Consider the following 14665-nt stretch of genomic DNA (forward strand, 5'->3'; position numbering starts at 1 on the left):
CCATCTTATTCAGCCTGGAATTAAATGTAGCCTACCTGCCAATTAAATTTCAGGGATGCCCTGCTTCCTCTTTGGCCCTTGGAGTCAGGATCTCTAGTTCTCCCTGTGTGTTTCTCATGGAAATACACAGCTGAGCAATTCCAGCCATCACCCTCTTCTCTAGCCGGTTGACCGTCTGCTTCATTAACCTCAGTTGTTCCACATATACCCAAAGAGGCTTCTTTGTTGTTCATCGCTCATGCTGACCCCTTTGCCTTCCTGACTCCTTCTGTGCAGATTCGGGTTATTTGCTGATGTTCTGCTTTCTCTATGTGCTCCGTTCCATTTGTTAAACTTGTCCCTTTTTTCAGGTCTCCCTTTTCATTTCTCTTTGGGATTGATTGGGTTTGGACTTTAATTATCTCATTTCTCAGGTTCGCCAACTCTCCTCAACTGTTCCCCCCCCCCCCCAAGGACCTTCATCCATAGAATCCTTTCTGGTTTGCGCTTCACTAGTTGGGATTCTGCTCTCTTGAAATCTAAGCTATAATCTGCAACCCTCTTCAAACCCTCAACCCCACCTCCCATAAAGACACAAGCCCCATGGCAGGAGGTCACAGGGCTGCTTCCCTACTTGTTTGGGGTACCTGGGGCCTTCCCTGCTCCTCCCCTCCCCAAATTTCCTGCAACTTCTGATTCTGTTCATTCAGACTGCGGCCTCCCACAGCTGCCCCGCTGGACAAGGGCAAGGCTGGGGTGAAAAAGGGTGGCAGAAAGATGGGATAACATGTGGAAAAGGCTCCTGCTTGACTCCCTGGCCAAACCCTGCCTGTTCTCCGTTTGCTCACTTGGTGAGGGGAGTCAGCCCAGCAAGACCCCCAAAGGGTGGTGAGCCCCTCCAAAGGGATCGGCCCCTCTTCCGCAAAGGAGCAAAACAGCCTTGAGGAAGAAGCACAGGCTCCACCACACCCTTCAGAGGGTTCAAGGTCAGGAAGAAACACCCAGATAAGGTTTTCTCTCTTATCACCTGGGCAGGTTGAAGCCAGAAGGCAATTTTACGTTTATGAGCAAAGTCCACTGTTTAGAGATGTTTATGGAGACTGAACTTTGAATACAATCCATGGCAAACAAATCTGCAAAAAGGCCTTCCTGCCTGCTCTGGGCCAGAAGTAGGACAAGAGGCAGCCCTTCAAGGGCTCTGGCCCAGAGAAGGGCCAGAAGGAAAGGGAGCCTTTTGTTCTGCATCCCCGAAAGGCCGAAATTCCCCAATGGCAGATCAGGGACACTCCCGCCCCCCCGCCCCCCCCAGCAGCCTGGAATACCCCCCAGCAGGGCACCTTTGCTCCAGAAAGGCTGGCATCGCCAGGCAGGAAGACCCCGCAGGCCCTTCGTGGGGCGGCAGAGGGAGGAGGAGGAGGGGGCTCCCTTTGGCTGAAACTCCCCCCTCCTTCCCAAGGACTCGGCCGCCCCCGACGGCTCCCCCCCCGCCGAGGTCTCCGAGCGTGGGGGAAGGGAGGAGGGTCCCTGGGGTGCAAAGAGGGCAGCGGCGCTTCCAGGCGCCCCGGGCGTGGGTGAGCGCTTCCCGGTCTTTCTGTCCTTCTCCAGGCTCGCGGAGAGGGCACCACTCAGCGATGCCCAGATGAAGAGCCCGGCCCGATGCCCAGATGAAGAGCCCCGGGCCGGCTTCGAGGAGAAGGGCTCCCGCTGACCCCCCCCCCGCGCTGGAGAACCGGCGCCCCCGCCTCCTCCCTCGGGGTCAGCGCCCTCCGCCGCCAGCTGCTGCCATGCCCGGGGGGGCAGCACATCGGGGGGGACAGCTGTGCCCTGCCAGGGGTCGCACAGCCCGGAGCCCCCTCCCGCCAGGGATGCTGCCCCCACCGCTGGCACAGCCGGCACCGGCCCCTGCCAGAGACGGACCCTGCCCCCCCATCCCTCCCCCCCCGTGCGAGGGGCTACAGCGCCCAACTGCGGAGGCGCGCCCCCGGCCGCCTTCCCGCACGGACATTCGAACTCGCCACCGGAGAAGCCCCGCCCCTGGGGGAAAGTAACTGCCAATCAAAAGCCCTCCTCGCAACCAGGAAACAAGCGACAGCGGCGGCGCCCAATCACCAGGCGGGCTCGCGGCAGGGGGCGGGCTCGCGGCGGGAGTCGCTCTGCCTGGGCAGCGGAGCCCCCCGGGCGAGGGGCGGCGAAGCGCCCGCCCAACACGGCGCCCCCTCCCCGGTGCCGGCGCGCGCAGCCCCGCAGCCCACCTGCTCGAAGCGCGGCTTCCCCAGCTGGAAGGCCGGGTACCCCGCGCTCTCCGCCATCCCCGCTCGGCGCCACTTTCGCGTGCGGATTCCTCCTCGGAGCCTCGCCCGGCCCCTGGCAGCGCAGCCGGCCCCCGATTGGCTGAGGCGCACCGCAGCTCCCGCGGAGCCTGCCGGGGCGCGTAGTTCCCTCTGGCGCCCCAAAGGCAGTTCCGTGGCCGGACGGGCGTGGCCCCGCCCCCTCCGCGCGAGGGGTGCCTTGGGAAGCGTAGTTCTCCGCGCGGCCGTCGCCCCCTTCCCCAAGGAGGCGCCCCTGGGCGCGCAGGCGTCCTTTACGAACCGTTTTTAAAGAAGGTAAAAACTAACACCGATGTCAAGTAAGGAGGAAAAAGCAAAGAGGGTAAGAAAAGAAAAATCTTTGGAAAAAAAGTAAAGTGGCTTCTGATATTCTTCGTATCACCTTTAATATAAATAATCAGATATAATCACATTTCCGTCTAAAGTTAGGTCATATTACTCTTTCTATAATTTATCCAGTCTGGGCCTCGAAACTCTAAATCACAAGTCCCTTTTTTTATATTTTTAAGCAAAATCCCCAATAAATGTAAATGTGGCTTTTTCTCTAATCAAAGACGCCAGTTTACCCATCCCGGCTAGATCTGCCCAATTTCACCAGCCCCCCTCCCCCCTCCCCCGTGGGCAGTGCCAAATAACCTCTCCAGAGCAGCCATCTATTGAAATGATCTTCCACGACTCTTTTCTAACTGCACATCCCACAATCCTAGAAGCTTTGCTTTCAGTTTAAGATTGATCTTCTGTAATAGGATTCTGCATCAAGGTTTGCATGTCCAAACTTTTTTTTTTTAGCTTTTTTAAAAGCCCACGAAGCGTGATACAAGGGTCCTTCGTGTTCCTATCTCCAACGTAAACATGCACTGCCTGCGTGCGTTCTATATAATTTCTCTGGCAGACTCTGAGGAGGGGGCTCAGCCCCCGAAGGAAAATCCCATTCCCATCAGCAAAGCAGGGGGACCAGACGGAGCAAGCAGCCCCCCCCCCAAGAGAGAAGCTCCTCCAGCCCTGCCTGGCTCTGCCCTCCAAGCTCTGCCCCTCGGCCTCTTCTGCAGGGGTGAGCAGTCTGCACAAGGGGGTGGGGAGAGCAGTGCCCCCCCAGCCAGTTAGGAATAGAATAGAGCTGGAAGGGACCTTGGAGGTCTTCTAGTCCAGCCCCCTGCTCAAGCAGGAGAACCTATACCATCTCAGACAAGTGACTGTCCAGCCTCTTCTTAAAACCCTCCAGTGATGAAGCACCCACAACTTCTGGTGGCAAGCTGTTCCACTGGTTAATTGTCCTCACTGTCAGGAAGTTTCTCCTTAATTCCAGGTTGCTTCTCTCTTTGTTCAGGTTCCAAAGAACATCCCACAGAGCAGGAAGCCGAGAGAGAAGCCAGCCCACTCTCTGCAGCCCCCAAGCCTGGGCTGCTGGAAGGGAAGCAAGATGGGGCAGGGTGCACAGCCAGCTCCCAGCCCTCCTTATGCTGCGGTCTCAAAAGGCCATTTCCCACCCCCCACATCCCCTCAGCTGGGCACTTCCCCACTCCCTACAGTGGAAATCTGGGGATCCTGGAATGGGGGGGGACGCAAATTAGTCAGGACACCTGTGAAAGTGGCTATTGGGAAACACAAAGGAGAACTAAGCAACAATTCAACTATTTTTATTTTGTCTTTAAAGTGCTTAAAACAGGAAAGAATCAAAACTTTTATTAAACATCATCAACAGCACTTAACATGAGCCCCCCCCTTCCTTCCAGAGGCCACGCAGGACAAGGCGGAGCCTGCAATGGAAAAAGTTTCCCACGGGAGGGGGGGAGTTATGTGGCTACTTCCAGAGGTGAGGGGGGGGGGCTACACTGGGAGCCTCACCAAAGCAAAGGCAGGCCACGTCCAGCCAAGGTCTCCGAGACGGGGTCCACTCAAGAGATGGCCGGCAATTCGAGATGGCAGTCCAGGCGGGGGCACTCACTGCAGGCTCAAGGGTGACAGACACCAATCTCAGCCTAGGATCGCCAGCCCTGCCCACGCTCTGAAAGCATCCGGTGGTGCCCCCTCACCTGTCCCCCCCTCCAGACTCAGCAGCACCAGGCACCCAGTGCTTAAGGGGCAAGCAGTGAAAACATTTGGCAGAAACAGGACGAACAAAGATCTGGGGAGCCTCCTTGCCCAGCCATTTCCTGAGGGTGGACTGGGGGTGGTGGTGTTAGGGGCTTCCTTTCGTTTGACTTCCCTCGTGGTGATGGGCATCGGGGTTGCCTTGCTTCAGGCCTTCAGTAGCCCCCCCCCCCCAAGCCTTCTTGGCAAGGGAGCCAGGCTACCAGGAAGGGCCTGAAACCTCTAGACCAGGGGTGGGCAATTTTGGCTCTTTTATGACTCGTAGACTTCAACTCCCAGAATTCCTGAGCCAGCCATGCTGAGGGGAAAGGGAGAGGTTTCCAAGCTGAGCCAGGCTGGCTCAGGAATTCTGGGAGTTGAAGTCCACGAGTCATAAAAGAGCCAAGGTTGCCTAACCCTGGTATAGGATGCTCCAAGGGGACCAGGGATCAACCCCCCCCCAACTGCCCCCCAGGAGCTAAGGCATTCCTCCCGACTTCCAAGCATTTGTGCCTGCCTTAAAACCAGCCTCTCCTGGCTGTGAGACTTCTGGGGTCAGTAAATAAGGGGAGTGCCTATCCTCACATGCAGGCCAAATTTTGGGAGGTGGGAGTGTCAAAAAGGCACGTTTTTCTTATTACTTCAGGCAGCTGCCCCTTCTTCTGTTAGGGTGACGCTCCAGGCCAAGTGGAAGATGCAGAAAGAGGACAGATGTGGATGGTTTGGGCATGCACAGCCAGCCCTTGGTACTTCTCTGGGGCAGGCAGAGCGCCCCCAGGAGACGGCACAGGGAGGATCCGGCTGTGTGCTGGCAGGTGCTGTGTGCTGGCACCACCTTCAACACTTCTCAAATCAAGAGGAAGACACTAGCCCTCATGGAGCAAGGAAAAGCGTGTGTCCCAGGAGCTGTCCACCCAGGCAGTTTTTTCTGGGCCAGCCACCGGTGCCCTTCCCTTCACCCGCCCCCCAATGCAGACTCCCATTTCGGCTTGAGGGGAGGGGGGCATAAGAGGGCGGCAAAAGCCACCTGACGGCAGGGTGTTTGAGGTGACAAAGTCTGCAAAGGGCCAGGAGGTTCCCAGGGCCGCCCCTCGGCCAAGAAAAGTCTGTGATGCCAACAAGCCCAGAGACCCGCTGCCGGGGGTGGGGGAAGTGAGGAAGCTGGGCATCCTGGGGCGGGGGGGGGGGCTGCTATCTGCGCCAAAGGAAGGGAACCAAACCCAGGCAGGCAGGAGTGGGCGAGGCATTCCCGATGGGGGAGGCTACTGGGTGGCCTTGGCCCCCTCCCCGAGGGGGATCTGCAGCAGGGTGGGCGACTGCTCCATGATGCGCACCAGCAGCCGGTCGATGTAGCTCTCCAGCTCCTGCACCTGCTGCTCCTTCTTGCCCAGCTCGGCCTCCCGTCGCAGCAGAAGCTGGAGCAGCTCCTCCCGTGTCAGGTGGTGGTACTTGGCAGGGGGGCCCTGGAGAGACACGAGGGGGGGAGGAGAGAGAGAGATGGGGGGCTGAGGAGCAGGGTCTCCTGGGGCCACAGAGGGCGAGCTGGTTGTAAACTGCCTGATCAGCTGGAAGGAGTCGTGTGGGGGGCCAGTCAGAGGCCTGACCACCTACGAGAGCAAAGAGCCTCATCCAGACCTTTCCTGGGGGGGGGGCAGTCTTATAACATCGGCAGAAGACGATAAAGCGAGCAACTTGGATGGTTCGTTTGTGGCTCTGGTTGCCTGTGCCTGGCAAGGGCCCCCCTTCCCCCGGAGGGCTCCTTCTCTTTCCCCAGAATCCCCACCCCGGAAGGCTGCCACTCAAGGGCAGCCCTCATTTGACCATCCTCTCCCTGCCTAGCAGTCCCACCGTACCTGGGGCCCCAAACCCCAGTCCTTTGCCAGAGCCCAAAGACTGGGCAGAGGTGCCCCTGGGGAGAGGCTGCCCAGGAAGCCTGCAGGCCTCGTGACAGGTGCCAAGGGAGCCAAGAGGTTCTGGGGGGGGGCACTGAAAATCTGCAGCAGGAAACTAGGCCAGGCCTCCTGGCGAGGGGGGAGGGGGGAATCAGATGTCCAGAGTTGAAACCATGAGCAGTTGTGCCTGGCCAAGGAACCCAGAAAGGGCGCAGGGTGGCCTCCTCCTGGCTGGGCACAATAGGTGGAAGGCACAACCCAGGCACTAAAGATCCAGCCAGGCAAGTGCTCTCCACATTCAGGTGTGGATTCCCCAGGAGCACATCTGTCCTCAGCGGCTCAGCCATCATCTCACCTGTTTGGGCTCCGTCTTCTCCAGCTGTACTACAGAGCCCGCAGAGCTCCCACCAATGGCAGACTTGGGCACGAGGCGCTCCTGGCCAGCCGCCTTGACGGGGCTCGGACTGCAAGCCTGGAAGGGCTCCTCCTTGTGTGGGGACTCTGGGGCGGGCGTGCTTCTCATGGGCTTGACTGGGTGTGGACTGCAAGAAAGCAGAAGCACCATTACGCTCTCCTTTCAGATGGAGGGCTGAGAAAGGAACACCATCCCTGGCAAAAGCTATGGAGAAACCTCCATGAGGGCCAGGAAGCTGTAGAAAGCTCCCAGGGTCAGGCCCAAGAACGACAACCCAACCAAAAATCACTTCTTTACTTACTCACACTATGTGGACGGAATCTTGCCAGACTAAACCTGTACTACTCTCACAATAATGAATATAATAGAGTTAGGGTTATGTCACCATGAACTCATAGAGCAAAATGGACATAGCCAACAAACTCGGAGTGCTTGGGTATGGTTAGGAGGGCACTGACTTTTCTAGGCTGCCCTATCTATGTTTCCTGGTAAAATACATGGGAAAATCCCATTGGAGGAAAATTCCACTTAGGGTTAGGGTTAGGTCACCATGAACTCATAGAGCAAAATGGACATCGCCAACAAACTCGAGTGCATGGGTATGGTTAGGAGGGCACTGACTTTTCTACGCTGCCCTATCTATGTTTCCTCCTGGGAAAATACATGGGAAAATCCCATTGGAGGAAAATTCCACTTAGGGTTAGGTCACCATGAACTCATAGAGCAAAAGAGACACTGCCAACAAACTCAGAGTGCTTGGGTATGGTTAGGAGGACACTGACTTTTCTAGGCTGCCCTACCTATGTTTCCTGGTAAAATACATGGGAAAATCCCATTGGAGGAAAATTCCACTTAGGGTTAGGGTTAGGTCACCATGAAGTCATAGAGCGAAATGGACATCGCCAACAAACTCGGAGTGCTTGGGTATGGTTAGGAGGGCACTGACTTTTCTAGGCTGCCCTACCTATGTTTCCTGGGAAAATACATGGGAAAATCCCATTGGAGGAAAATTCCACTTAGGGTTAGGGTTACGTCACCATGAACTCCTAGAGCAAAATGGACATCGCCAACAAACTTGGAGTGCTTGGGTATGGTTAGGAGGGCACTGAGTTTTCTAGGCTGCCCTATGTATGTTTCCTGGTAAAATACATGGGAAAATCCCATTGGAGGAAAATTCCACTTAGGGTTAGGTCACCATGAACTCATAGAGCAAAATGGACATCGCCAACAAACTCGGAATGCTTGGGTATGGTTAGGGGGGCACTGACTTTTCTAGGCTGCCCCACCTATGTTTCCTGGGAAAATACATGGGAAAATCCCATTGGAGGAAAATTCCACTTAGGGTTAGGTCACCATGAACTCATAGAGCAAAATGGACATTGCCAAGAAACTCGGAGTGCTTGGGTATGGTTAGGAGGGCACTGACATTCCTAAACTGCCGTGTCTAGGTTTCCCGGGAAAATACATGGGAAAATCCCATTGGAGGAAAATTCCATTTAGGGTTAGGGTTAGGTCACTATGAACTCATAGAGCAAAATGGACGTCGCCAACAAACTCTGAGTGCTTGGGTATGGTTAGGAGGGCACTGACTTTTCTAGGCTGCCCTATCTAGGTTTCTTAGGAAAATACATGGGAAAATCCCATTGGAGGAAAATTCCACTTAGGGTTAGGGTTAGGTCACCATGAACACATAGAGCAAAATGGACATTGCCAAGAAACTCGGAGTGCTTGGGTATGGTTAGGAGGGCACTGACTTTTCTAGGCTGCCCTACCTATGTTTCCTGGTAAACTACATGGGAAAATCCCATTGGAGGAAAATTCCACTTAGGGTTAGGGTTAGGTCACCATGAACTCATACAGAAAAATGGACATTGCCAACAAACTCGGAGTGCTTGGGTATGGTTAGGAGGGCACTGACTTTTCTAGGTTGCCCTACCTATGTTTCCTGGGAAAATACATGGGAAAATCCCATTGGAGGAAAATTCCACTTAGGGTTAGGGTTAGGTCACCATGAACTCATAGAGCAAAATAGGCACTGCCAACAAACTCGGAGTGCTTGGGTCTGGTTAGGAGGGCACTGACTTTTCTAGGCTGCCCTATCTATGTTTCCTGGTAAAATACATGGGAAAATCCCATTAAAGGAAAATTCCACTTAGGGTTAGGTCACCATGAACTCATAGAGCAAAATGGACATTGCCAACAAACTCTGAGTGCTTGGGTATGGTTAGGAGGGCACTGACATTTCTAAACTGCCGTGTCTAGGTTTCCCGGGAAAATACATGGGAAAATCCCATTGGAGGAAAATTCCACTTAGGGTTAGGTCACCATGAACTCATAGAGCAAAATAGACACTGCCAACAAACTCAGAGTGCTTGGGTATGGTTAGGAGGTCACTGACTTTTCTACACTGCCTTATCTAGGTTTCCTGGGACAATACATGGGAAAATCCCATTGGAGAAAATTCCACTTAGGGTTAGGGTTAGGTCACCATGAAGTCATAGAGCGAAATGGACATCGCCAACAAACTCGGAGTGCTGGGGTATGATTAGGAGGACACTGACTTTTCTAGGCTGCCCTACCTATGTTTCCTGGTAAAATACATGGGAAAATCCCATTGGAGGAAAATTCCACTTAGGGTTAGGGTTAGGTCACCATGAACTCATAGAGCAAAATGGACATCGCCAACAAACTCGGAATGCTTGGGTATGGTTAGGGGGGCACTGACTTTTCTAGGCTGCCCTATCTATGTTTCCTGGAAAAAAAATGGGAAAATCCCATTGGAGAAAAAGTCCACTTAGGGTTAGGGTTAGGTCACCATGAACTCATAGAGCAAAATGGAGATTGCCAACAAACTCGGAGTGCTTGGGTATGATTAGGAGGACAGTGACTTTTCTAGGCTGCCCTACCTATGTTTCCTGGGAAATTACATGGGAAAATCCCATTGGAGGAAAATTCCACTTAGGGTTAGGGTTAGGTCACCATGAACTCATAGAGCAAAATAGACACTGCCAACAAACCCAGAGTGCTTGGGTATGGTTAGGAGGGCACTGACATTTCTAAACTGCCGTGTCTAGGTTTCCCAGGAAAATACATGGGAAAATCCCATTGGAGGAAAATTCCACTTAGGGTTAGGGTTAGGTCACCATGAACTCATAGAGCAAAATAGACACTGCCAACAAACTCAGAGTGCTTGGGTATGGTTAGGAGGTCACTGACCTTTCTACACTGCCCTACCTATGTTTCCTGGGAAAATACATGGGAAAATCCCATTGGAGGAAAATTCCACTTAGGGTTAGGGTTAGGTCACCATGAACCCATACAGAAAAATGGACATTGCCAACAAACTCTGAGTGCTTGGGTATGGTTAGGAGGGCACTGACATTTCTAAACTGCCGTGTCTAGGTTTCCCAGGAAAATACATGGGAAAATCCCATTGGAGGAACATTCCACTTAGGGTTAGGGTTAGGTCACCATGAACACATAGAGCAAAATAGACACTGCCAACAAACTCAGAGTGCTTGGGTATGGTTAGGAGGGCACAGACCTTTCTAGGCTGCCCTATCTATGTTTCCTGGTAAACTACATGGGAAAATCCCATTAAAGGAAAATTCCACTTAGGGTTAGGTCACCATGAACTCATAGAGCAAAATGGACATTGCCAAGAAACTCGGAGTGCTTGGGTATGGTTAGGAGGGCACTGACTTTTCTAGGCTGCCCTACCTATGTTTCCTGGTAAACTACATGGGAAAATCCCATTGGAGGAAAATTCCACTTAGGGTTAGGGTTAGGTCACCATGAACTCATACAGAAAAATGGACATTGCCAACAAACTCGGAGTGCTTGGGTATGGTTAGGAGGGCACTGACTTTTCTAGGTTGCCCTACCTATGTTTCCTGGGAAAATACATGGGAAAATCCCATTGGAGGAAAATTCCACTTAGGGTTAGGGTTAGGTCACCATGAACTCATAGAGCAAAATAGGCACTGCCAACAAACTCGGAGTGCTTGGGTATGGTTAGGAGGGCACTGACTTTTCTAGGCTGCCCTATCTATGTTTCCTGGTAAAATACATGGGAAAATCCCATTAAAGGAAAATTCCACTTAGGGTTAGGTCACCATGAACTCATAGAGCAAAATGGACATTGCCAACAAACTCTGAGTGCTTGGGTATGGTTAGGAGGGCACTGACATTTCTAAACTGCCGTGTCTAGGTTTCCCGGGAAAATACATGGGAAAATCCCATTGGAGGAAAATTCCACTTAGGGTTAGGTCACCATGAACTCATAGAGCAAAATAGACACTGCCAACAAACTCAGAGTGCTTGGGTATGGTTAGGAGGTCACTGACTTTTCTACACTGCCTTATCTAGGTTTCCTGGGAAAATACATGGGAAAATCCCATTGGAGAAAATTCCACTTAGGGTTAGGGTTAGGTCACCATGAAGTCATAGAGCGAAATGGACATCGCCAACAAACTCGGAGTGCTTGGGTATGATTAGGAGGACACTGACTTTTCTAGGCTGCCCTACCTATGTTTCCTGGTAAAATACATGGGAAAATCCCATTGGAGGAAAATTCCACTTAGGGTTAGGGTTAGGTCACCATGAACTCATAGAGCAAAATGGACATCGCCAACAAACTCGGAATGCTTGGGTATGGTTAGGGGGGCACTGACTTTTCTAGGCTGCCCTATCTATGTTTCCTGGAAAAAAAATGGGAAAATCCCATTGGAGAAAAATTCCACTTAGGGTTAGGGTTAGGTCACCATGAACTCATAGAGCAAAATGGAGATTGCCAACAAACTCGGAGTGCTTGGGTATGATTAGGAGGACAGTGACTTTTCTAGGCTGCCCTACCTATGTTTCCTGGGAAAGTACATGGGAAAATCCCATTGGAGGAAAATTCCACTTAGGGTTAGGGTTAGGTCACCATGAACTCATAGAGCAAAATAGACACTGCCAACAAACCCAGAGTGCTTGGGTATGGTTAGGAGGGCACTGACTTTTCTACGCTGCCCTAGCTATGTTTCCTGGGAAAATACATGGGAAAATCCCATTGGAGGAAAATTCCACTTAGGGTTAGGGTTAAGTCACCATGAACTCATAGAGCAAAATGGACATCGCCAACAAACTCAGAGTGCTTGGGTATGGTTAGGAGGGCACTGATATTTCTAAACAGCCCTATCTCGGTTTGCTGGGAAAATACATGGGAAAATCCCATTGGAGGAAAATTCCACTTAGGGTTAGGTCACCATGAACTCATAGAGCAAAATGGACATAGCGAACAGACTCGGAGTGCTTGGGTATGGTTAGGAGGGCACTGACTTTTCTAGGCTGCCCTATCTATGTTTCCTGGTAAAATACATGGGAAAATCCCATTGGAGGAAAATTCCACTTAGGGTTAGGGTTAGGTCACCATGAACTCATAGAGCAAAATGGACATCGCCAACAAACTCGGAGTGCGTGGGTATGGTTAGGAGGGCACTGACTTTTCTACGCTGCCCTATCTAGCTTTCCTGGGAAAATACATGGGAAAATCCCATTGGAGGAAAATTCCACTTAGGGTTAGGGTTAGGTCACCATGAACTCATAGAGCAAAATGGACATCGCCAACAAACAGATCAGAACACATTCTCTCTAGCAGCCCACACCCAGATAAGCAAGGATTAACACAAGACAAACAGTCAAACAAAAAAAAATATCCTAATAAAAAAACTACCAATAGGATAAAAACCACATCCCCACCAACTCTGGCAGGGCAAACTATTGTATATAAACACTTGCCCACATTGATTATGCTACATGCTTGGATAATGAAGTGTCTGCAAGCAGACAACTGAGCTCAGACTATCAAGGAATCCATATAGCAACAGCCATAGCAATAACACTTAGATTTATATACTGTTTTACAGCCCTCTCTAAAGGGTTTGCCCCCCAACAATTTGGGTCTCATTTTACCCACCTCAGAAAGATGGAAGGCTGAGTACACCTTGAGCCAGTCAAAATCGAACTGCTGGCAGTCGGCAGAGTCAGCTTGCAATGCTGCATTCTCATCACTGCGCCACCATAGCTCTTAATATACATCCACTAGATCAGTGAGGGCGAACCTTTTAGAGACTGAGTGCCCAAACTGCAGCCCAAAACTCACTTATATATGTCGGGTGCTGGGTGGGCATGGCCCATTGGGTAGTTGTGGCCAATTGGGTGGGCATGGCTGCATGGTAACCGCAGACCAGGTGGGACTAAAAAATTCAATTAATCAATTCCAACTTTGCGAGATTTTTTTTTCCCCCGCGAGAAGTTGAAATTGATTGATTGTTGAACCTTTTTCTTTTTTTTGCACGCAGCGGCAGAGGCCTAAAGCGAAAAGGTTTTATAAAACCCAGCTGAAGGCCTAGGACTAGGGCGATGTTGCGCATGCCCACAAAGAGGGCTCTGCATGCCACCTGTGCCACAGGTTCCCCACCATGGGAATATATCCTGAAAGGCTGGAGGAAGCACCTATCTTGCATCTTCCTCCATCTCCCTTCCTGCTCCGGGCTTTGCTGGCTCCGGCCTGCCCCCCCCCCTCCTTGGAAGGTACTGTCCCCTCCCCTCCTTCAGATCAAGCGAGCAAAGGGGGAGGGCCGGGAACCTCCCTTCCTCCCCAAACTCCCTCCTTCATCTCTGACCAGCCAAGGAACCCCCACTCCAAGAGCCTCACAAGAGGGCAGCCAAGATGGCTCCCGTATTGATCTGAGCTAGACCCCAGAAGATCCTCCTGGCTCATCTCAGCCCAGCCCCAACCAGGCCCTGGGGAGCACCCAGGTGGGCAGCTGCATCAGCACCCAGGAGACCCCTTTTAAGGAGGGGGAGGGAGCTCCAGGGCTGCATAATCATCCCTACAACTCTCTTGGTAGCCCACCGATGAGGGGTCCCCCCCATCCTGACTTACTGCAGGCTGAGAGATTTTTGTGCAGCACTAGTGCCACCTGCTGGCAACTGCGCCAACCGCTTTGCCAATGCCAAGGTAATTCCAGAGAAGGAATGTTAGCTCCCTCCAGACAGCTGTGCTAAATTTGTTGCAGCAAATCTCAAAACAGTCTGGGGTCATCTTAAAAGATTAACCTGTTTGTTACGGCACAAATCCAAGAATGTTTTGAAAACTGTTCACAAATTATAGTTAGGACATAGATATTAATTTGAAACATCTTTTTGACTTTACAGCTTGGGCTGAAATCAACATTTGGAACGCTTAAAGTATTGATGCAGCTGGAATCAAAACTTAAACAGTGTATTCAGCTGTATGTGGCTAGTCTGCAATAACAGAGTTGGACTATCCTGTTCAGAAAGCAAAGAGATTTAAAAATGTTGAATTAGTAACTTCCGGTCTTAAGGTGCAATTAACACCACTAAAATGTTTTTATTTCTCATTTGAATAGAACCCTCCAGTAGATATGCAGGAAGGACAGTATGAAATCTTTACATGCTGGAAGTGTTAATATTTTAGGAGTGACAGTAACTTGAATGAATAAATGAGGTTTTGTTTTGCAGCAGTGTGATTTCAGTTTGATAACTCAAGAATTAAAGGTGAAAAAGAATGATATTCTGAACATCTGGAATCTATTAAACATGAAGAATTTGGGGGTTTAGCATACTAGGGCTGCAGCTAAAAATAGTTTTTACGCTCATGAAAACATTCTATCACACTTGATTTAAAATCCTGGCTAAAAGAAATCTGTTCATTTTTTTATACAGAAAACTAGCCTCATATAAAACTGAGCTTTTTATTTTACATTTATTTCAACATATCTTTTTTTCCGATTCATCTGTTTTAAACTTTGTGACTGCCATTCTTCTTCCTGTTTATATTATAACTATGGGAGGAAGGAGGGCTCTGGCAGAGGAAGTGGAGGGATCGGCCTTCCCTCCGCAAGGGCTGCAAGGGTCAATGGGCTGAATGCAGCCCCCAGGAAGAGCAGGGGTCAGAGGTCAGCAGCCGTGGC

The 14665-nt window shown here is 51.4% G+C and overlaps 2 protein-coding genes across 3 annotated transcripts in view; both read right to left on the reverse strand.

Annotated features, from left to right (window-relative positions):
- Positions 1–2429, reverse strand: part of SFXN5 (sideroflexin 5) — a 55187-nt gene extending 52758 nt beyond the window's left edge. Inside the window, exon 1 of one of the 2 annotated variants that reach the window (XM_039333854.1) lies at positions 2232–2429. In XM_039333854.1, coding sequence (XP_039189788.1) covers positions 2232–2288 — 57 coding nt within the window. In that variant the 5' untranslated portion in view covers positions 2289–2429. The remainder of the gene's footprint in view (positions 1–2231) is intronic. The other variant, XM_039333855.1, reaches the window with a different exon arrangement.
- A 1498-nt stretch (positions 2430–3927) lies between these two features.
- RAB11FIP5 (RAB11 family interacting protein 5) overlaps positions 3928–14665 on the reverse strand; it is a 33236-nt gene continuing 22498 nt past the window's right edge. The window contains exons 5-6 of the mRNA XM_039333866.1: positions 6624–6810; positions 3928–5839 (exon numbers count right to left, since the gene is read on the reverse strand). Coding sequence (XP_039189800.1) covers positions 5639–5839; positions 6624–6810 — 388 coding nt within the window. The 3' untranslated portion in view covers positions 3928–5638. The remainder of the gene's footprint in view (positions 5840–6623; positions 6811–14665) is intronic.

The sequence above is a fragment of the Crotalus tigris genome, unplaced genomic scaffold (genome assembly GCF_016545835.1).
Source record: "Crotalus tigris isolate CLP2741 ecotype Arizona unplaced genomic scaffold, ASM1654583v1 scf7180000024513.1755786, whole genome shotgun sequence".
Taxonomy (NCBI): Eukaryota; Metazoa; Chordata; class Lepidosauria; order Squamata; family Viperidae; genus Crotalus; species Crotalus tigris.